The 23947-nt window shown below is 31.4% G+C and overlaps 1 protein-coding gene across 2 annotated transcripts; it reads right to left on the bottom strand.

Annotated features, from left to right (window-relative positions):
• Positions 1-713: 713 nt before the first annotated feature.
• On the bottom strand, positions 714-11415 carry LOC139517445 (uncharacterized). Of its 2 annotated transcripts, XM_071308479.1 has the most exons (8): positions 11113-11307; positions 10139-10200; positions 7866-7977; positions 6693-6766; positions 6051-6080; positions 4253-4355; positions 2140-2198; positions 714-1199 (listed from the first exon to the last, which is right to left on the bottom strand). In XM_071308479.1, the coding sequence occupies exons 1-8, from the start codon at positions 11235-11237 to the stop codon at positions 832-834; spliced, it is 933 nt and encodes a 310-aa protein (XP_071164580.1). In that variant the 5' UTR covers positions 11238-11307; the 3' UTR covers positions 714-831. The 2 variants fall into 2 exon arrangements, with proteins under 2 accessions (XP_071164580.1, XP_071164581.1); XM_071308480.1 differs by lacking the exon at positions 6051-6080 and having other exon boundaries at positions 11113-11415.
• Between the last annotated feature and the right edge of the window lie 12532 nt (positions 11416-23947).

Below are 23947 nucleotides of genomic sequence, written 5' to 3'. Positions count from 1 at the left end.
CTGATGAATGGTGAAATGAAAATCGTCAATATCAAATTTGACCTCCATTTTGTCATCAGTATCAACATATTAAAATTTGAAAAACTTAGATTGAATGGTTCATGAGTAAATGCAACAACGTGAATGGAAACGCCATTTTACGATCTTTCAAGAACCATAACTCCTGAACGGTAAAAGTCAAAATCGTCATTATTGAACTTGACCTCTATTTTGTCATCAGTAACAACATATTAAAATTTCAAAAGATTTGGTTGAATGGTTCATGAGAAAATACACGGACACGACGGGAAAAACACCATTTTTCAATCTTTCAAGAACCATAACTCCTGAACGGTAAAAGTCAAAATTGTCATTATTGAACTTGACCTCCATTCTGTCATCAGTAACAACATATTTAAATTTGGGAGGCTTTGGTAGAACAGTTCATGCATAAATGCACGGACACGACTGGAAACTCCATTTTTCAATCTTTTAAGAACCATAACTCCTGAACGGTAAAAGTCAAAATCGCCATTATTGAACTTGACCTTCGTATAGTTGTCAGTAATAACATATTAAAATTTTAAAAGCTTTGGTTGAACGGTTCATGGGTTATTGCACGGACAACATTTGATTGCCGCCCGCCCGCCCGCCCGGCCGCACGCCGTACATCCCCAAATCAATAACCGACATTTTTGTCACAAAAATCCGGTTAAAAACATATATCAAAGATATTTTATCTGTGTATTCTTATATTTTATTAGAGAAAAATAATAAACAAAAAATACGCATAGAACTCATGTAGATTGAATATTGTCTGATAGTTTTCTTTTGAAATAAAAACACATGACGTTAATGTTGATCCTTGTTTAATTCCATCCTGTCATAATTTGGAAGAGTAACAGTAGTTTGCTTTCCACTTTGAACATTTTGTATTTTTGTGTAAATATTGCAATTGTTTAAGTACACATCTGTGATCTTTCTCTCGATTTTTGGATTCAGATGATTATATTTGTCGTCTTCTGGACCATCTTTTAAGTATAATGAAGCATGACCTTGGTTTAGCGGCCGGATCATCGCTGATTCCCTGATGGAACAGTAATGACCGTCGTCAAAACCGTATTCATCGTGATTGTCAGGGTCAAAAACAACACTGGCTGGTGTTAATTTAACTCGAAGTTTATTTGTGTAATATATAATACATGAAATCGTTGTGGAATCTGTAATGTTAAAACATGAACAAAGTTAATTAGCATTAAACAATATACATTATGGCAATAAGATTATAAATTTCTAAGGTAAAATATTGGATGCAAATAACACACAACTAGAAGCATAACAGTCCAAATTCACATCATAAATTAAATGGAAATCTGCAATGTTAAAAAAAAAGAGGCAAACAAGTTTTTAAAATAAATTTCAAACCATCAGCTGGAATATTTACCACGACTGTATTTCTTGCTTTTGAAAGATGAAAGAACTTTTACATCATTTTTCAATGTCTTAGTTTATTTCACGATATAGCAGGAGCTGGGATGATTAGAAATGCCGTTTTTACAAGGACCATTATCATAAAAAATGATTCTTCTAACAACTTTTCTCTAATAGCCCGTGTAATGTGAACCTCTCTTCTGTATAGTGAGTTACCCGTATATATCAATATATGAATTACAAATCCAACCGCCCTTTTTAATCTGTTTGCATATCTATTGAAGACATATCAGTTCCTACGAAAAAACATTAAAGTACTTTCCTCTTGTCATATGTGTTCAATAAACTGATACTTTCTTGAGGACTTTCACTTCATAAGTGTTCTCATCTTTATCTCAGTCTTAGTTTTCTATGTGATGTTTTCTGTGCAATTGTTTGTCTTTTCGTCGTTTTTGCCATGCCATTGTCACTTTGTCTTAGACGTTTTGAATATTCCTTTGGCATAGTTCGCCTGTTCTTTTATATCATAATTTTCAGTCAAAAGTAAAAGCGATGAAAGTGATTGAATTCCTGTTTAGGCGTTTGTGGTAAATTGGGTATTAAAGGATAAAAATATCAAGAAATGTTCAACTAGGTGAATGGTAGAAAGTTAATTACATTCGAAAAACTGTTGGTTTAATTTTAAACTATTCAAAAAGTTGATAAACATAAGAATTATTTGAAGATTACCTTCAAGTTGTCTCGTTCTGCCATTTTCTCCATCTTGCGATACAAATTGCTTGTAGAGCCTTTATAAATAAAGTCGTCATTTTATTTTAAACAACATCGTTTTGTATGTAAATCAAATTGTAAAAACTGCTTGAGAAATGAATTGAGGATTCCCTTGAATTCAACCTTTACATCCACGACACTTAATGTACCAACGTTGAAATTATGGATACGCATAATTATGTTTGCTCTATGTTCCTTGGAATGAAGAATGGATCTTCCTTCACTGTATTGAATACCTAAATTGCATAAGTGTCTTTTCGAAAAAACGTTATATTGCTTGATTTTCGAAGCGCCCCACAAAACATCTTTCTGAATTATGAATATCAATTGTATCAGCAATTAAAGCCAGGCCTCAAAGTCATTGTACAACTGCCTTGTCTAGATGTGGTGTGATGTGGGTAATACAGCATTACAAAGATCTGTTAGAGTACATACAATGTAAGACTTTTCATCTTGCAGTAGTAAACAATGTTTTACTTTTCAATACTTTAAACAAGTACACCCCATTCCAAACTTTAAGACAAATTGTAAACGTTTGTCCTGTTTTGTTTAAAAAAAAGAAGAGGACTGCCCAACGTATATAAAAGTATCTTGTCTAAGGGATGAAGAAATCGCAGTTGTTAAAATATTAATCAGACTAAAACAATTAAGTCTTTGACACTGACGTTGTCAAAATTTATTCATTTCTTGTTTGAAAACATATTTATTACGTTTGGAGAACCGGTTTCTAAACAAATAATATGAATGCCCATATGAACAAACTATGCTCATCTTCTTGACGATTTCATAAATATGGTGCTCAATTCATACTAGAGATTCTAGAGATAAATGCTACAACAGATACAGATAAGTCTGCATCATACCTTAACGAGCAGATAAGTATTGACAATAGGGATCACAAAACTTTACGACAAAATAGATGATTTTAGCTTGTTAAAATTGCAAACTTTTCATTTTCTATGTAGCACCTGCATATGGAACATATATTTCACAGTTAATATAATATGATAGATATATCCTATCAGGGTTTCCTTGATAGAGAATTGCTGCTCACAGAAAAGTTACTAAACTTAGAGAGTGAAGTAGTTAATTTGAAATCATCCCTTTTTGAATTTTACAGATACCATAAGGAGTTGGTTGACCGTTGTGAAACATCTGTTGCATAGATGACGACAGATACTTTGTAACTACACTCCCGTCTTTTACCCGAATGTTACCCACTAAACTCACCTTACCACTGGATATGTTCTATTATGAGCAACTATATCAATGCCAAATGAGGAGCAGGATCTGCTTACCATTCCATAGCACCTAACATCACCCACGGTTTTATGGTGGTGTTAATTTTGCTTAGTCTTTATTTTATTTCTGTTATATTTTGTGAACTGTTGTTTGTCATTTCGGATTTTTCTTTTTGCCATGGCGTTGTCAGTTTATTTTTTACTGATGAGTTTGAAGGTATCTTATGTATCTTTCGACTTTTCCCCCTGTTTTGTTATCACCTTTTTACATACATTTGTTCATAAGAATTTCTACTTCAACAAAAAGCCTGTCAGTCATAGCGAAAGACCCAAGAAAAATGTGTTGTAAAAATAAACTTCTTCGATCTTTTCCAATCTTTACTTTATATCGTTTTAGAATATGAAGGAAACTACAGAAAGAATGTTTAACTTAGTGATGAAAAAAAAGGAAATCAAAACCAATCAAATATTTATATCAAAACTCACTTCTATACTTTGTATAGAATTACTAAAATTAAAAGGCCCTAGAAAAAAAGATTAACAAAAATATCGAACTGAAATGTGGATTTCAATAAAACTGATAAAATTAAACGTGAGACTATATCAACCAACAAAACGAATGAAAAAAACCAGTATAGAATCTTATTTATTTAGGCATAACATTATTGAATTAAACAATTGTGTCCAGCATATTTGTTAATAGTTTTTTTTTTTATTTCATACAAAGTATTTGTGTTTTGTCCCGATATTTCATAAACTGCATGCTTTCGGAAGAGAGTGATGCATAAAATTGGAAATTTAACTTGAACAATATATTAGATGTTACTCACCGAATCCAACTAACTGTACATACAAGCAACATAAGAAATAAAACGAGCAATACAGGAACAATAACTGCAACATAATTGTTTCGATCTGGACCATGTGATGGGTCTACAATACAAATAATGAGGAATATATATTTATATAGCACACATAATCTCTACTCTATCATGGTACAACTCAAACCAACGAAACAGCACTTGTATTACTGATATTCATCTCAACGTCACAATACTTGGCTTTCAACACGGAGAGTTGTCACGCCTCGCTGTAAGTTAAAGAATGATTCTGTGTTGTCTAAAGTAATTGAGTATAAACATATTTATTTATAGTGGATTTGGAAACAAGTTATGAAACTTGTCCTTGTCCACTTTCCGGGTGCGAGTGCTGCCTTGTAGCGGCTTAAATAAAGGCAACAGTAGTATACCGATGTTCAAAACTCATAAATCGATAGAAAATAGAAAATCGATAGATTAGCCTGCTCTTTTTCGACATCTACAATGGTGTCTTTTACGTGCAAGAGATATGCATCTCTCTGAACACGGGTCAGCCTTTCGTCGTTTCCTCAAGACCATACTCGCATGGATTCAAATGAGAGCCAAAAATTTAGTCCCTGAAATTTCCATCCCGGAACAAGAATCGAACCAGGAATCTTTGTGTTAGTAGTCCGATGCACTAACCACTACATTACGGCTCTATAATTGAAGCATATATACATACATGTGTGATAAACAAAAATAACTCCATTAAACTGCTAACAGCAAGAACAATTGTGTTATCAGTATGTAGAGTACTTCCAACTTCTTTTTACAAACCGTATGACCTGCTGAGAGAGGCTTAATGTAGTTCATTATTTCAATACAATTTACTAAGTCAGTTCTTTGTTTCAGCGATAGAAAAGGGAAAGATACACAGGACAAACATCTACATGCAGATGTGCATGTACATCGATGCCCAGGTTTTTCTCTGTTTTGCATTATGACATAGTTTTCATAATTCTACAGCAAGAGACACTACGTACAAGCCGAAAAGTATAACATGATAAATATTTTGTTCTATTGAATGGTACTCCAATGAGATATTATTCCGCCTTTTTGTAACACAGAAGTAAAGTATTTGCTCAGATATTGATTTATGATTCTTTGATGTTAATTAGTCTACTTATCTTGAAGATTGACATTCCATATTGATTTTTGAAGTTAAATAATGTGATAGCACAATATGCAAACAATTTATTTTGAAATTTTTAGTATTATGGCAGTAACTAAAGCAGATCAGAATTGAAATCCGTGTTAACTCGTCGAACCTTTAAACAAACTTATTTGTAAAGGTTATCTTACTAATGTTGTAATTAGATCTTTGAATGTAGTTTACATTGGCACTTATATCGATTTTTTCTATAAGCAAATTAAAACATTACTAAATTTGTATTATATAAATACACACCCACGTTCATTTTATTCTAAAAAGAGGTTAACTCCTATAATTATCCTAGTGAGAGTACAACTTTTCGATACATTTTTTTTTGCATTGGACAAGTTATGTCTTCTTTGACTGTCCATGACGTTAAAATACTAAATCCCTTGGCTGTTTTATAGCCGAATTTAGTTCAGTAACTGCTAGTATTCTCAAATCGTACTTTCTTGTTTATGTGACATATTGATACTATATGTAATGTTTTTTTTTGTTATTTTCAAAATGTTTACTTATACAGGGTTATATCTGGTCTACATACTAGCTTTGCGAAGTGTTTGGTATTACTACAAATTTTCAATTCTTCGTACTAGGAACATCAGAACTATTTACCTGAAACAATATTTCCTTTCTCCATTTGAACTGTTAAATGTTAACAAAAATATATTTATTTACCTGTGAATTATATCATTGCAAATGCAAATGCAAATTACATCGTACTATATATCAAAAGTATTCGTTTAGTGAAAGTTAACTTGTGTTAATATGTCTTTTGATTGACTTCACCCATTTCTATTGATATTTTATAGTGAGTCTTTCTATGTTGTGAAGTTACATGTACACTATTATTTCAGAAAGGGGTGAAGGTTTGGTACCATTGAAACGTTGTAACCCGCCGCAATAGTTTGCACCTGTCCTTAGTCAGGAATCTGATGCTCAGTAGTTGCCGTTTGTTGATGTGGTTCAGAAGTGTTTCTCCTTTTTGGTCTTATATATAGATAATCCGTTGGTTTTCCTGTTTACATGGTGTTACACAAGTAATTTTGAGGCCCTTTATAGCTTGCTGTTCGGTGTGAACCGAAGCTCCGTCTTTAAGACCGTACTTTGACCAATTATGGTTAACTTTAATAAATTTTGCCTCGATATAGAGTTTTCTTATTGTCACACATACCATATCTTCTTATATCTATTTGATATAGCTTAAAATTATAAAATATCTAAATCCAATGCATTTGAATTTTATATTACATTTACCTGCTTCATCTCCTTTTTTGTTACATTCCACAATACCACTTTCACACTTACAAGTTCCATCTACGGTTTCGCAACTGAAGTACAAAACATTTAGGTATATAATGTATTTTATGCTAACAAAAAGTTTGTTAAACAGAAACAACTTTCCAATCATTTTTTAGTATTACAGCTTTTACATTAATGCTAGCAAGACAAACCTTTGTTTGGCTTGCTTGCTTAGTTTGTATAAATGTTTGCTCAACCATTGTTATCAAGATTGACATTTGTAACCAACAGAGGGGCGGAGTTTCAGCTTGTGTATAGTCTACACTGAGTGACCTAAAAAAATATTACCAAAACGATACACATTCTTTGTAATATCTGTGGATTTATAAAAGGGAGGGAAGGTCCTTTCACATATTTACTTTAAACATATTAGAACGAATTCGGTAAAATATTTGTCTGATTTAAATAAATACAAATTTTTGAAAGCTCTAAATACTAAAATGTTTATTTTGAAAAGAATATTAACAAGAAGTTAAAGTGAATTTGTGGAACAACTCATTGATGCAAGAATTGATGATAGAACATACTGGACACCAAAGGATATCTGCAACAGTTTAAGTGCATAGAATAATTAAAATGAAGCACACGTTATAATTATAATTGATTGGTACAGGTTCACACGAACCGTCAAATAGGATTTCAGTATGATATACATAAGCTGAAGCCCCGCCTATTTTAAATGCGATGCGTGAGCAAAAAATGATACAAAAAAAGCAAGCAAGCCAAACAATGAATTGTCTTGCTAGCATTATTGTTTATGCTGAAATAACTTTATCTTCAATCTGTTTGTACCTTTAGAAATAAAAAAAACCAATTTAAAGTAAAATCAGGAACACCTTTTTCGTTTAAATTAGAGTTATTCCAGATAGAGGATACATGATTCAGCGTGAGAGATTTTGTTTTCGCTGACATATCAGTAAATATCTCTATGCTTTCGTCGATATTCAAATCTGCGAAATTATTCATATTCCGCGCTTTGCTCAGATAGGCATAGACAATTCGATTTTTCCATAAACATGGGGTTTACCATTTTTTAGTATCATCAGGGGATATAGAAGTACTATACGTCATATTTGAATACGTTGGCGTTTTTCATAATTCAAATACATATATACAAGAATACCTCACCTAGTGTCACAATTACAGTTGTAAGCACAGAATTTGCCGAAATATCCATTTTTACATTTTTTACAGTGGTTTTCGTTATCTTCCAAGTAACGATAGGTTCCTGGTGCACATTCTAAATAAAAACCAATCAATCAATAACACTGATCATGACACATTTATTTCCCCGTTCCATGTTTGTACAATATCGTGTATTAAACCCCTAAATGAATCATTTTCTCACGTCGTATTATCTCGTCATTGTCTTCTACCAATGCCGACAAATGATAAAAATATTTTCAACCTAATAGTATGCCTACAAACAAAATACAACAGCTGTTGAATTAACAATTATCTATTTGATTAATGTATTAAATATTTTAAAGCACATTATTTTACTTTAACAAATTTAGAAATAAAAATAAACTTTTTGCAAAATTGTGTTGTATTGAAAATGAAAATGATATGAAAGACAAAAATATAAAACAGTGGTGTCACTTGATTGTCCTTTTTGTCCGACCACATCTTGAATACAGTCCTCCTAGAACAATCACTGAATTACACAAAATCTTTCATCGAATATTTGATAATAATCACTGGATTGTGCACTTATATTTTAGTATATTATCCTAATACTATCTGAATCTCACATATCTATCAAACATCACAACATTGTCAAAGCCGTATAAACAAAAAGACTGATACGACAAGACTGTAGCATATTGTATGCTCTTATAGACTTGACTTATTTTTAAAAAAGATATTAGAATATGCAGTGCTTGATCATGACGAAATTGCATATATCTTTTATTTGAGTGGAATATTTTTAAACACATATCATTTCTTTAATACAAATTTAATACGACACAAGTTAAACTACCGTACTGAGTCAAATTTGAGCTGCCAGTCAACTTAAATATAAAGTATGCGTATTATGACTAATTTGTTAAGTAAGTTGAAGGGTAATAAAAATATTAACAGATACAACAAGAAGAACATTGGAACTTTGATATACGTCTGTGCAATTGGCTCTTAATCTGTCTACGCAATACTAGTAAGTTACATTTTCAGTCTTTTATGAATTAAATAAACTTTTTAAGACATGTACAGAACTCCCAAAATTTCCCTTTTCTAGATTCAATGAACAGTCATTTGAAGCCTTATAGAATTATCAGAATGGGTTTCGTTTATTTACAAAATAACAACACTGCGATAAGTAAGGATTAGACTTCAAAATTACATGTAACACTACAATATAAAACAATCAAAAATACTATTGACACTGTAATGATCATAGTTTGATTAAGAGGCGAGTTAAACAACAAACGTGATCATTTTTGCACATGAATATATATTCAACATTTAATCTTGAAAAAACAGGTATTCCAATTATGTTCAAAACCCTAATATTATCCTTCTGCTAAAATGACTCCAAATTCGTCCACCGCACGGCTTTTAAGAATGAACAAAGTCCACATCATCACCTATAAAAGGCCCCGATATGAAAATGCAAAACAATTCAAACGAGAAAACTAACTGCCTTATTTATGTATGTATTATGGCTGTCACTGAACTGACGTTTTGAATTTCAATGAGTGTAATCTAAGCATTACCAGTAAAATATTAAGTCAGAGATTTCGTTAAAACAATTACTAAAACTCTTTACTGCATTCTTCTTTTACTGTCCCTGTAGAAAACCTGTTTCAAGCGGAAAAGTTCGGAATACTTTTTACAGGGATAATTATCGTTAACTAAGACCGGAAACGATTTAGATATCAATAGTTTGAATGAACTTAGTACCCTAAATGGTTACAGATTTAGAACTGTTATTAGATCTTTGATTATTGTTTTATTGCTATCAATATTGTCACCAGAAAATTAAACCCACACTAAATATTATTGTTCTACACATATATACATTCACACTACTTCAATTTTCCGATACCTATATTCTGACATGACACAAATTCGTCTTCGCACACTAATTTCATTTGATGTTGGATTTTTTACGTTGAAATTTTCGATACAGATTTTTTTGTTAGTTGTTATTTGCTTTGAACTAGCTCTCAACAACTTTGAGTACTGTCAGATCTGTATTTTGAATCTTTCTATGGTGATGACTAGTGCATTTATAAGTGCTTTGCCTTTTAATTTCTTTTTATCTGTTTCAGTTGATCTTCATATTATACCAATTGTAGTTGACTTATACGACAGACGCAATATTTCTGACTAAAATAGTGATAAATTTATGCTTCAAGTAGTTAAAATATTTTAAGGTTCATGCTTTGATTCCTTACCTTGACATATTCCATTTAGTGCGTAATACATGGAACAACATCGATGTTCACCAGTTTCAGCTCTGAAATATATATATTTCGCCTTTATTTAACCTAAATTATCTGTATAAAGCATTTAAACCAGTTACACAATACATGTCTGTTTTGTAGTGGATTTGTGTACAAATAATTATTTGTTGCAGTCATTTGTTTACTGGAGCGATAAAGTGTTGAAAGAGTTAAAATTAATTCATCTGATTTTTTCGCCTTGGAAACATCTGGAATGATTTATTTACGTGAAAACATTATAATTTGATGCATACGAAACTGGAACTTTACTGCTTAAAACTTCACTTGAAAAAAAAATGCATAGCAGCAAACCTATATTCCCGAATTCATGATTATGCACCACTCACTAATTTTTTTTCTGAGTGTGTGTGTTTTTTTTTTGTGTTTTTGTTTTTGGTGGCATTTTTTACTCCTCACAGGAACAATATTTATTTGTCCTAAATTCTCAAATTGAAATCATATACTGTTTATCGCCCTGAAACATAAATTATACATTTATTAAAAACAGGTCAGATACACTATTAATATATCTTCATTTTGTTTTCATCTTTAGTCTTATTCTTTTTTTAAATTTTAAATCATTTGTGGAATATTAACGTTCAACAAATGACTTAAGTGACCTTTTTTTAATAGCAAGTTACTGTTTGATCTTTTTTTCTGTATTTCGCTGAAGGGTAGACTAAAAGTTTTCAGATGTTGAAGATTTATTATCCCAGATTAAACACATTAAAATTATTTTTTTTTTGGAAAAAAACATTTTTTGATATCTAGTTTAAATATAGTTTTGTTGTATAACTTTTCAACTTGTCTTTACATTTGTGTATGATTTTGGTTTTATATCAACAAAACCTTTGACTTTTGACTTAGAATTAAGGCTAGAGCAAAATAAAGTTAATATTGAGGGTTATATCATTACATTTACTTACTCGCATTTTCCTTTAATAATATTCGTTGATGTCCGTGCAACAGAAGATGCAAGTATGGTTTGTGATAAGTATGACACAATAAAAGTCATGATAACAGTAACAACAAAACCCATATTCCCATTCATAAATCTACATGTACTTATACAAACATGAATAACTTAACGAACAACGTAATTTGTTATATTTCCTCATTGTTACATATGATGTTGAACACAAGTTATACTTTTCCGGTTTATAGATTTCGAAAATCAAATAATCTAAACAGATTGAGTGTTTACAACATTCGTATTTAGAAGATGATTCGTTTTTATTCCTTCAGTATGGGCTTAATTTTTAAAAAATTCTATAGAAACGAAATACGGACTTGAAACATTTCACTCTTTTCACAACGAACAGTTACACTATGTAAATTGCATTCCCTTGCATATGTTATTTTCTAATTTAATTCTAGCGTAGAATGATGATTATAATATAACATATAAAGGCAACAGTAGTATACCGCTGTTCAAAACTCATAAATCTATGGACAAAAAACAAAATCGGGGTAACAAACTAAAACTGAGGGAAACGCATTAAATATTAGAGGAGAACAACGACACAACATTAAAATGTAACACACAAAGCGACGGACTAAGCATTAGACAAAATCCGATGAGAATAACCAATATAACATCAAAACCAAATACATGAATTTGGGATAGAAAAGTACCGTGACACGTCTTATAGTAATGTGAATTCACACTCTAAAATAGGAGAAAACAAACGACACAACGGAAACACAACGTAAAAATGTTACACACACAGAAACAAACTATGATATAACAATGGCAATTTTCCTGACTTGGTACAACTTTGGTTGAACCTGGTTTTGTGGCATGCCAAATCTCGCACTTTATATATATTCGTAAAAGTTAAACTGGAAATACAAATCTGTAAATGAAATTAAAAGATACAAGCAATATGACAATTTACTTTAATCATTGAAATATACGGCGAAATACTTTGGAAGGGAGGTTAACACGTTTATGCTTATTTAAAACAGGAAGCTATTATACAAATTCTGCGAAGTGCTAATGTTTAAACTTTGAGTTATTCTCCTTTGATCAGAAGAAGAAAACTGACGCATGTCACTACAGTATTTCGATTTCTGGTTTAACATTAACAGGGGTAAAAAAACAAGTGAAATAAAAGTGACAGAAAGTTATCTAAATGTCGCGAAAATTCGTTCAAAATGAGGAAAGAAAAAAAATTATCACTAATTGGAAAATATTGTCATGTTTTTATGTTCTTTTAAAAAGATATGTCATATAAACCATCAATATTGTCATAGGGATAAAAAAAAAAAATTGGGATTTCCATCCATGACACAAAATCAGTACATGCACAGTAATATACACAAAATACATTGAAACAGCTAAGTTAAACTGTAAAAGCCGAACAAGTATAAAGTTGAAGAGCACCAAGGACCCTAAGTTCCAAAACATTGTGCCAAATACGACTAAGGTCATTTATGTCTAAGATAAGAACATCCTCAGTATTTCGAATAATTAATCCTTCTTCAAACAGTTAATTTATAAAAAAAAAACAAAGAATGACCATATAATTGATATTCATGTCAACACAGAAGAGTTGACTACTACGCTGGTGATACGCTCGGAAACAAAACGTCCACAAGCAGTGTTATCGGACCAGTGGTGTGAATAGTTATCAAAAGTACCAGGCTTATAATTTTGATACGCCAGACATGCGTTTCATCTACATAATGCTCATCAGTGACGCTCAGTTCAAAAAAGTTAAAAAGCAAAACAAGTATAAAGTTGAAGCGCATTGAGGACCCAAAATTCCAAACTGTTGTGCCAAATACGGGTAAGGTAATCTATGACTAGGATAAGAAAATCCTTAGTATTTCGAATAATTCATAGTTCTTCAAACAGTTAATTGATAAAAAAAAAAAAGACCATATAATTGACAGTCATGTCATCACCGAAGTGTTGACTACTGGGCTGGTGTTACCCTCGGGGACAAAAGGTCCACCAGCAGTGGCATCGAACCAGTGATGTGAATAGTTATCAACTAAGGCTTATAAATAAAATCGGCCACGAGGTCGTTTCAGACAACTATTTAAGATAAGAATAGATGATTTCAGCTTCACGATTGTAAACTTTCCATTTTTATGTAGCATTATTCAAGAAGCAACTACGAGATTCTGGGGATTTTTTTGTTTCCTAGAATGGTTTCTTTGATAAAAGCTTGCTATTCGCAAGAAAGCTATCGACGAAAGAGTTCCAAATATTGAAGTTGAAAAATCCAAATTAAAAAAAGACATCGAATAGCGTATTTACCAGACAATATCGATATATGAGTATTAGTCAAATCTGGACAGGAAGTTGTGATAATTATTTAAAGCCCGATACGGATACAAATATACAATATCAAAATGTTCTGACTTTAATTTAATCTATATTTGGGTAAGTTGATGCAAGTAAACGATATGTATTTTCTCGTATCTGTTAGAGACATATAGTCTTTGATAACCGTGTTATATTAATGTATAAACACAAATATTGTGGGTTAATATTCGTTAGCTATCAACTATTCCATAGATAAACAACTATTGGTTATATTGACAAACAAAAACTTCATTGAATCTGGAGCACGATTGTTGTGTTAATTCATTCGTTTGATATGTTCTGAATCAATGCGGTTATTGTCTCTCTTGAAAAGATTCGTAATTTCATCTATGCGCATAGTTATCTGATTTGATTTTCAATCATCAAAACATTTATAAATTTAATAGATCTTATTATTGATCATTGGTTTATTAAAGACGTTTTGCATGTACTTCAATGATTTCATCTTCTTGTTTTGAACCGTTTAAAATTATCATATTCCAATATAAAGATCGTTGTATAATTATATGAATAGTAATTAGTTACTATATAATACATCGAACGTACAATCCCTTCAAGATTAGTCAATGTCATTTAAAACATACCTATTCATACAATTACTAAGTTTTACGTAAAAGTTCATATAGTGCATCTGCCTCAAACAAATCCTGGAATTGTTTACTATCAAAGCATTAATATGGTAAAACACTCAATTAAAAATAGTCTGTCTACTTTTAAATTCAGTTAAATCATTCAGGTGTTTCGTTTTGCTATCAAAATACCCCGTTTTAAATTATTGTTCGCTTCATATAACCTCCAACAGCATTGAACCTGCTACATGTAAAAAGTATTTATCTATATAACTTGATTTCCTAAAAACAAATACATGTATGAAGTCAAACATCCTCCTTTTAGAAACACGGATAAGATACACATGCGCATAAACATGACACCGTTATGGACATTTTATTCTAGAAACTTCAAAAAATATCTTTAAACCGGCAGATGTCGTTTTTTAATAGGTACGTACTAGTCAACATTTTATACTTGTCTTGTGTATAATATTACTACTGTACATTTTTATACAAAAGACATATGTTCTAAGTTTCAGATAAAGGCATTGAAGACCCATTGGTGGCCTTCGGTAGTTGTCTGCTCTATGGTCGGGTTGGTGTCTCTTTGACACATTCCCCATTTCCATTCTCCATTTTAATGATTTACACTAATCAGTTTATTTTAGATTGAATCGCTGACACGAACTATATTGTTCAACTTTTAAACTCAAATGTCTGTTCTTGTTCCTGACAACTTACTGTTTTTTTTCCTGAAATATGTTTACTGAAGTGACAAGAAATTAATTGCAAATAAAATAAAATAGTCTTACATGTCGCTATTACAAGTCTTGTATGGTATATTATAAATATTGAATGTTATTGCATAATACATCAGATTTAAACAACCAGATTCCAAATGATGTTAAGTTCCAAACAGGCACAACAGTATAGTTTTTCATGTCTGATCACAGGAATGAATTATGCGTGTTTTTTTGTTAATGAATTTATGTTTTTTAACTGACCAGTTTTTAAAGATTTTGCCTTATGACCGCGCAGAGAGTATATCCTATTTTTAGCATAAAATCGTCCAATTATTTTTTCTCAAATCGATACGCGAGTAAATATTCCTTGTCCCTTTAATAAATCCTGGATTTGTCACTGTAATGAAATACAATATTGGAATAATTTGTCGAATCGGAACGAACAATGACGTATATTTAAAATTGTGACGACTCCAAGATTAATATTGCGAATTTTTCCAAATTTCTTTGTGTTTAGGGTTTTCCATAATAAAAGGGTTTTGAATAGAACAACATATTCATCAAAGAAAAAGTGATATTCATCGTACTTATAACATATTTATGTAATCTAGATATGTCAGTTTGATATTGCCGTAAAGTTCTTCCCTGTTTCATTAAAATATAAAGAGTCGTTTTGGTATTTAGGTGTCGTTAAATAAATTTAATATTTCTAGATATAAAAATGAAACAATTACTGTCTTTTCTTTCAGTAAATAATTGTTCGAATGATTTAGAGATAACTCCACATAGATAACAGGATTGAATTTTTATGTCCCATTTATGGGCATTTTGTTTTCCGGTCTGTGCATTTGTTCGTTCGTTTGTCTGTCCCACTTCCGGTTAAAGTCTTTGGTTAAATCTTTAGGTCAAGATAGTTTTTGATGAAGTTGAAGTGCAATCAACTTAAAACATAGTTCACAAGTTCCCTATGATATGATCCTTCAAATTTTATTGGCAAATTAGAGTTTTTACCCTAATCTCACAGTCAACTGTACATAAAAAATGATAGTGCCAGTGGGGCATCCGTGTACTATGGACATATATTTGTTTAATTTGCACCAGACGCGCGTTTCGTCTACAAAATCTTTTAGCCGACTATTTCTTTCATCGTCAGTTTTAGTTAAGATTGTAACACATTAAATAATATATTGTGGCATGTAGATGGTTTAATACCTTGCAAACCAGCTCTCTTTGTCTGACATCATAACATTTTATGCACCAGACTATCCGGAACTTTCTATTAATCATTTGAAAATCTGATCTGGCTAATTATTCCGAGTTTGTTATATTTCTAACAACAACCGTAATAGCCCTTTCTATTCCTATCAATTTCTTGATCAAACCTAAGGTAAAACAAGAATGTGTCCAAAGTACACGGATGCCCCACTCGCACTATCTTTTTCCATGTTTTATGGACTTTGAAATTGGGTAAATATCTAATTTGGCATTAAAATTAGAAAGATTATACTATAGGGAACATGTGTACTAAGTTTCAAGTTGATTGGACTTCAATTTTATCAAAAACTACCTTGACCAAAAACTTTAACCTGAAGCGGGACGAACGAACGAACGGACGGACGGACGGACGAACGAACGAACGGAGCCACAGACCAGAAAACATAATGCCCCTCTTCTATCGTAGGTGGGGCATAAAAATCACGCCAAGGAATTTTGTTTTTCTCCCGGCTGATAATGAATTTTACAGTGAGGTTCTGGAAAAGAAAATAACGTATTCATCAACATTCTAACTGACTCCATTACTTGTAAATGCCATCTGTAACAAACATAAATTTAAGCTTCCTATTTACAGGCAGAACCAAAAACAATAAAAGTTCCAATTAAAAACAAACTGTTCAGAGAACAATTGAAGGTCTTTCCACCCCGTACAATAGATTTTGATATCAAAATATTAAAATTCAGTTTAATACGTCAGTTCTTATGGCTTTATGATGTATAATTATGAATTTAAAGCAAAGGTCAAAATCTAAAACGTCAAATTTACCGGTGACCTTGACCTCAATTTCAAGGTCATAAACTGAGGACCCAAAATCAAAAGACCAAAGGTCTGATATGTATGGTTAATCAGTTATATCACTTTACGCATAATTCTAAATATAAGATGGACAAAAACTCCCATTTATTGTCTACGCACTCTCATCCAAAATTTACATATTACGACATGTTGCAACTAACAATTTTGTAAAAATAATTTCTCGATATCTTATGAGGTTTATGAAAATAAGTGAAAATAAGCCAAAATCAAAATTTAGAATATGACCTTGACCTTTGACCTTGTGACCTTCGTCAAGGTCATTGCTACAAAATGTCATTGCAAAAGACCCTATGGGTCAAGGACCTTTTGTTTAAGAGTTTTGCCTAATAATGGCTTTAGATAAACCATCAATTGGGGTTATGTCCCTTACACAATGGTAAAACCAATACAGTCATAATGTAACAAAGTTGCCCCTTGAAGTACCAAGCATTTTTCACTATGTAACTTTTATGTATCTATAACCATTCAAAAAATATATGGAAATCAAAGACAAATAAAAATCTAAAATATGACCTTGACCTTTGACCTTGACCTTATTTTAATTTTTTTTATCAAGGATTTCAAATCAAAAGGCTCTAGGTCTCTATCACTTATGGTTTACCTGTCAGAAATGCATATCCCTTATATCATATACAAAAGGGGGATATGGAGTCTCCGGATAGTTTCGGTTAAAATTAATTAATTCATCCTGAGGATATAAAGAGCAATTTGGTAAAATAAATTTGTCAGTTTCTTATGCGGTTGTGACATTTAAGTAATAACAAGAAAAACAGTGTTTGGGGAGATAACTCTTACATGGAAAGTTTTTGGTTACGCAGTGTCAGTTTTAAAAGCGTATTAATTGTTCGATATCATATACCATATATCTAAGCGACATCTTGCGAAACAAAACAAAAAAACAGCGAAGGAAAGAAAATTAAGCGAAAAAAAAATGATAATCAGAAGAAAACCAATAGGTCTTTCCACGGAAAAGTGGAAAAACCTAATTATGTCCTTGCTTCCGAAGCTGCACATGTACAAAACACCTTACAAGTATAGAATTATCAATTACTTCAAGCCATTTTTCCAATACTAAACTTCTATGATATTAACCAGTTAAACATGGTAATAATTTGTGATTTCATTTCCTATTGTTAATAATCCATGTTTAGACGGTGACGTTCCCTTGTCACCATCTTATTGTGATTATACATCTCAATGTGATCAATTCACTCGTGTATGAACATAAAACAATAGATTTGATTTAAACAAAAGAAATATCTCTATATTACTAAAAAATTGTTAAACCAGTGTTCTGGATAACACAAACTAATCGTAATATTTACTAAATTTGATAATCGGAACTAGGACATCATTAATTAATATAAATCAGCATGCAGACATCTTATACGTTCTGGTATTTAACATCAAATCTTTTATGGTAATAATCTATACAAAAAGGACAAATATGTCGGAAATCACTTCAAAAACTTACCAACCTTTAAAAAGACTTATTAATAAGGGATGCAGTTACGATACTGTTGTCAGATCATTTAAGATGGCGTATTTTGGAATTTAAATTTATTCATTCTTAGGGTGTTTGCATGGAAAATAGACAAATTTCTTCTAAAACCAGTTGTTAGCATGATACGAGTTACGCTCTTCTCCTAAATATTTTGGTAGTATGATACTAAACCACTAACGGGAGGCGTTTGCTTGAATTTCTTATGATGAAGACCAAATGAAAAAAAAAAACTTGCATCTACATAAAAGAGTAAATCAATAATCAGTTCAACATCCAACATCCAAATTGTGACTTGGACGAAGAGCTGTCTCATTGGCACTTATACCACATCTTCTTTTATCTATTGAATTACGGTGTTGAATTGGTAACCTTTTAGAATCAGGTTATTTTCAGAATCGTTAAGTTTAACAGGACCGAGCAGGGAAACAAGATCTCAAAAGTTCAATATAAAATAAGTTTGAAGTGAGCTTTTTACAGGTACAACCAAATTTGAAAACAAAACCTTTGGAAGAATTTAGTAAAATTTTAAAGAAATTCGTTATGACAAAATCTCTGACTTAATAATTTACCAGTAAAACATAGATTGAGTTCATTTAAATCCAAAGCGTCACTACAAAACTGGCTTAGCAAACGAGTTGTGATATGTCAACAACGTAAGATGGTGTCAAAGGAACATCACTATTCAATAAAGGATAACTAATTAACAATAGGGAACGAAAAATCGCTCCTTTTTATCGTGAATTTTATGGAGCAGTTTCCTAAGTTAAACTGAAATATTTAAATCTAGGAAAGGACAGTTATTACTATTTACATTTGACTCATTTAAAGTGAGTTCATTTGGGTCAATTTCGGCAGTACATTTAGAAAATTCTCAAGTATTTGATGAAAAAATATCATCAAGATAATGGTAAGTGTTATTTATACGGGTATTTATTGAGTTTGATACTGTACTGTGATTTAACACAATACAAGAACAAGTCTTATATTGAAGGGGCGCAATCAGTCACCATAGAAATTCCTACAAAGACTTTGTTGCCGAAACGTACATAAATATAATCAAGGAGACAATTAACAGCTTCAATCATTTCATAATGTCTCCAATAAGTATAATAAACCTTTTTACCTTCAAATGTGTTGCAGCAAATATATTTTCATTCAGATTTACCAAACGACCATTTAATTGATAGGGTGCCTTTTGTTTGATAAGATTGATTAGAAGTAGAGTAAAAAGAATTGAACTGTAAAACTGTCAACAGAAACAAATAATCAGCAAAAGCACGTAATTTATCTAAAACATCAAAAGATGCCAATACTGGTGGACGTTTCGTCCCTGAGGGCATCACCAGCCCAGTAGTCAATACTTCAATGTTGACATTAATATCAATTATATGATAATTTTTATAAATTTATTGCAAATGTATGAATGATTCGAATTACTGAGTGTTTTTGTTCTTCCCAGGCATAGATTACTTAAGCCGTAATTAAAATAACTTTTGGTATTGTTGATCTTCGATGATCTGCAACTTTATAATTGTTTAGCTTTCTAACTTTTTTTTACCAGAGCGTCACTGATGAGTCTTAAATATTAACGCCCGTTTGGCGCCTGGCACAACTATTTGGAATTTGGGGTCCTTAATGCTCTTCAACATTATACTGGTTTTTTTTCTTAGTATTATGATCTGAGCGTCACTGATAAGTCTTATGTAGACCAAATGCGCGTCTGACGTATCAAATTATAAGCCTCGTACCTTTGAAAGCTATCAGAAAAGTTAATGATACAGTCTTTGGTAGTATTTAACGGACTAGTTGAAAGCACTGAAGGTTTAGGTGTCGAACATTTACTATAGGAATAGATAAAACGTTATTTAAAGTTTTTTTGCGTAGTTAAGGTGACCAATACATAGTCAGAACCTTTAAATGTTCAAAAGAGGCATTTAGCAGTGATGTGATTATGATATGTTTATTAACTATATGACTCTCTGTGGAGCGCACGAACTTGAATTAGTAGGGTGTCCAATCAACGGATTTGATCGATTTGGGTTAACGGAATAACACACGGCTATATCTTTTATCATTGGAAAGAGGAGATCAAGCCTCATCAAAATAGCGTTGTCGTTGTTGTCTGCAGTGGTCACGTGTTTTTAAATCAGGGTCAAAGGTCAAAGCAAAAATTACAGGAAAATAGAGCGTCACATTTAGATAACTTGTTTCTTCTACATATATGCGTTGGCGCAAAATAAATACAACTAATTTATAGAAAAATATCTTTTGTTTCTACACCTAGAACTTATTTTATATTTCTATCGCCAAAAATTTCTTTAGATTGATATCTTTACCAACGAGGTCCAAATATGAAATTTTCAATTATTTGTTAAATATTCTGTGTATAGCTTTGCGTTACAGAAGTAAAGATTACTGTAAACGGAGAAAAAGGGGTAAAAGTTATGAGAACGAAACGTCTGTAAGAAACAAGTAAAACACACTATCCTACATAAACAGATGACTAAATGAGCAACAATTGACTACAATGTTTCCAAGTATTCAAAGAATATAATCAAGGAGAGGGTTGTGTTTTATTAACAATTGCAAACAAAAAAGGCGTGAGATACGAAAGGTGTGTCATAGTAATTGTTGATCTACCATGATGCTGAACAATCGATTCGACAAGAAGCTTGTTCTCACCGATTCTTAAGAAACTTTTACCAGTCAGGAATTTGACGACCTTTTATATATGAAGCACGTCTATAGACGAACATGAACTTCATTCAGCTTTTAAATAACTGCAGTTGTGTCTGCGTGTGTAAAATTATTAAAATTGTGATATATTGTATTTCATGTAATGTACTAAGTTGTACTTTAAAATAAAAATATCTATCTATCTATACTAAAATAAACATGATCTTTCCGTTCTCCCATAGCCTCGATAAAGCTTTTTTTTGCTAATTCCTCGCATATAAACAAGCAATTCAGTAGAAAAAACTGACATCTAACACATCATTATATTTCATTGGCTTGATGGGCATAGTTTTACAGGAATGTGAACGTGACCGAATGATTTGATATGTATATTACAATTATAACAAAACTATCAATTTAAAAAAACCAACTAAAATTATAAAAACCAACAAAAAAATATTTCCTAAAACAATACAACGACATTTAAACTAACTGGACTATTTAAAAAAAAATCATACAAATCTACCATACAACAAGCAAATTAGAGAAATGAAGTGAGTGACAATTGTCCTAGTTAATGACCTGATAGTGTAAGCTACAAAACAATTAACGAAATGAGATAAGGCGTGTTTGAATCAAGGCAGCAATTTGGCTTAGTTTGTGTTTTAAATTGCTATTTTCTTCACATCAATTAATATTACACGAAAGATATTTGTCATACATATGAAACATGTCTTATTGTTGTAATGTTTTGATATGAGCGTCACTGATGAGTCTTGTGTAGACGAAACGCGCGTCTGGCGTACTAAATTATAATCCTGGTACCTTTGATAACTATACTTTAATCAGAGTAAAAATCCTGTTAAAGTAACACGCAATAAATTAAATACATGATGGTCTTGATGTATAGATTCTGCGTACTTATGTTGTTTATCATCTTAAAAACGTGTTTTATTGTTTTTTCATTTGTCTTTGTTCCATTATTAATATTACTTTTACTGTTGAACTGTTTCATGTGATATCCGTGTAACGTGACTCGGTACTTATACATCCCGTCAATGTGTTTGTATTGTCTTTCATTTTTTGGTGGTGTGTTTTGTATATGCGACTTTTTGTATTTCTTTGGTTTCTATAACGTGACTCTGTACTTTAAAAGATCCCGTCAGTATGATATTGTTCTATTTTATGTCATTATGATATATTTCTATTATGAATTACAAAATACGTTGAACCACAAACGTCAAAATCATTCAATCGCGTAGTGTAATTAACTATTTGTGGATCTTATAAATTCTATATAACTTTTGGACTATTTTAAATCTGGGTCTATTTCTGAAATTTATTCTTACATACTTTTGATTTTTAACCCTGTATGCTAATTTGCCTATGTGAAATATTAAAATTGTTTGTATGTACATTGAACGACAAATATATGTGACGTATAAAATTTTCTGACTTCAGACACGCAAATCAATGAATGTGTTTGTAGATAGATGTTTTTGTGTTCTGTTAAATTGTTCCTTTTAAAATTGTTTCACGATGATGACTTTTGTACCCATATTTTGACTGTTTTATTTATTGTGTCTGTTTAGTTAACGCATCATTGTAAATATAACGAAATTTGATGAGACTGTCATTAAAGTGAGAGGGTTAGCGCTATAAAACCAGGTTTAATCCACCATTTTCTACATTTGAAAATGCCTGTACCAAGTCAGAAATATGACAGTTCTTGTCCATTCGTTTTTTATGTGTTTTGTTATTCGATTTTGCCATGAGATTATGGACTTTCCGAATTGATTTTCCTCTAAGTTCAGTATTTTTGTGATTTTTCTTTTTAAAATGTGGTAAATTTCAGTTAAAAAAATTAGTCTAACTAAAATCATTAAATACTTATACTTATAATTATTTAAATATTTTCAGCTTTCGTTGAATGATTAATTTGATTTTTACGCTAAATGCTAAGTATTTTTTGAACAAATAAGACACACAGCAACAATTTCATTTTTCGTGTTGAAAATGACCTGTATGATGTGGTATCTTAGGATACCCTAAGAAACCACCAACTGTTCGAATATGTGACCACGGGAGCTTACGACAACATTCATGATTGAAAAAATATAATGATTTCCCAACAGTTTGCACATAAATATAGCAGTGTGCTATCCGTTAACTTAAACTCGTTAACTAGATGCCTTTTTTCGATACTGGGCACCTTACTATATGTAGATGAATTTAAAATTGCTTTCTTTAGAACTTCTGTGTAGCATAAATAGCATTTTTAGAGCGATTGACAGCCGAGAAATCGGCATACAACGGTATTTCGCCTACAGCTGACATTTTTCTAAAATGCGATTTAAGTACCTTGTGTTATATAGTGGGGTCTTTACACGGGTAACAACCTCGTCATATCGATAAACGTTTAATTTAGTACATTTGAATATTTTATTAAATAAACTAATGACAACAAATTCAAGCTGGTAAGTTTCTTTGTTTATAGCTAATATGTTAGTACATCAAATTTGTATCTTACAGTTATTAATTTGACACAGACTAATTCTTGCGTATGTCAATATTTAAAAGTTGTGATTTGTTTCTAATTTATAAAGAAAAGTGGTATTCTGACTGTCTGCTACATCACATATTATGTTATCATATAATACTGTCGTCAATTTCCCCGAAAACAGCCACTACTTCACACAATTTGAGAATACAGAAAATTCGGTGTCATGGTTTGGTTATTTAGTGTCATGGTTTATTTTATGTTGAACATAGTTCAGTTATGTGATTCTAATCGTGAATGAGGGAAGAGTAACGATTAAAAATAAACAGACATTATACAACTATTGAAATACTCATTT

The sequence above is a fragment of the Mytilus edulis genome, chromosome 3, assembly GCF_963676685.1.
Source record: "Mytilus edulis chromosome 3, xbMytEdul2.2, whole genome shotgun sequence".
Classification (NCBI taxonomy): Eukaryota; Metazoa; Mollusca; class Bivalvia; order Mytilida; family Mytilidae; genus Mytilus; species Mytilus edulis.
The sequence above is the reverse complement of the archived record's forward strand: the minus strand, read 5'-3'. Positions and strand labels throughout refer to the sequence as shown.

Bases quoted from the DNA above. Each gene is read 5' to 3' on its own strand.
- LOC139517445 (XM_071308479.1), bottom strand. From the start codon at position 11,237: ATGAATGGGAATATGGGTTTTGTTGTTACTGTTATCATGACTTTTATT. The intron at 6,767-7,865 runs GTGAGGTATTCT...TTTGTACTTCAG, and splicing joins AACTGTAATTGTGACACTAG to TTGCGAAACCGTAGATGGAA. The intron at 4,356-6,050 runs GTAAATAGTTCT...TTTGTATTGTAG, and splicing joins GAAAGGAAATATTGTTTCAG to ACCCATCACATGGTCCAGAT.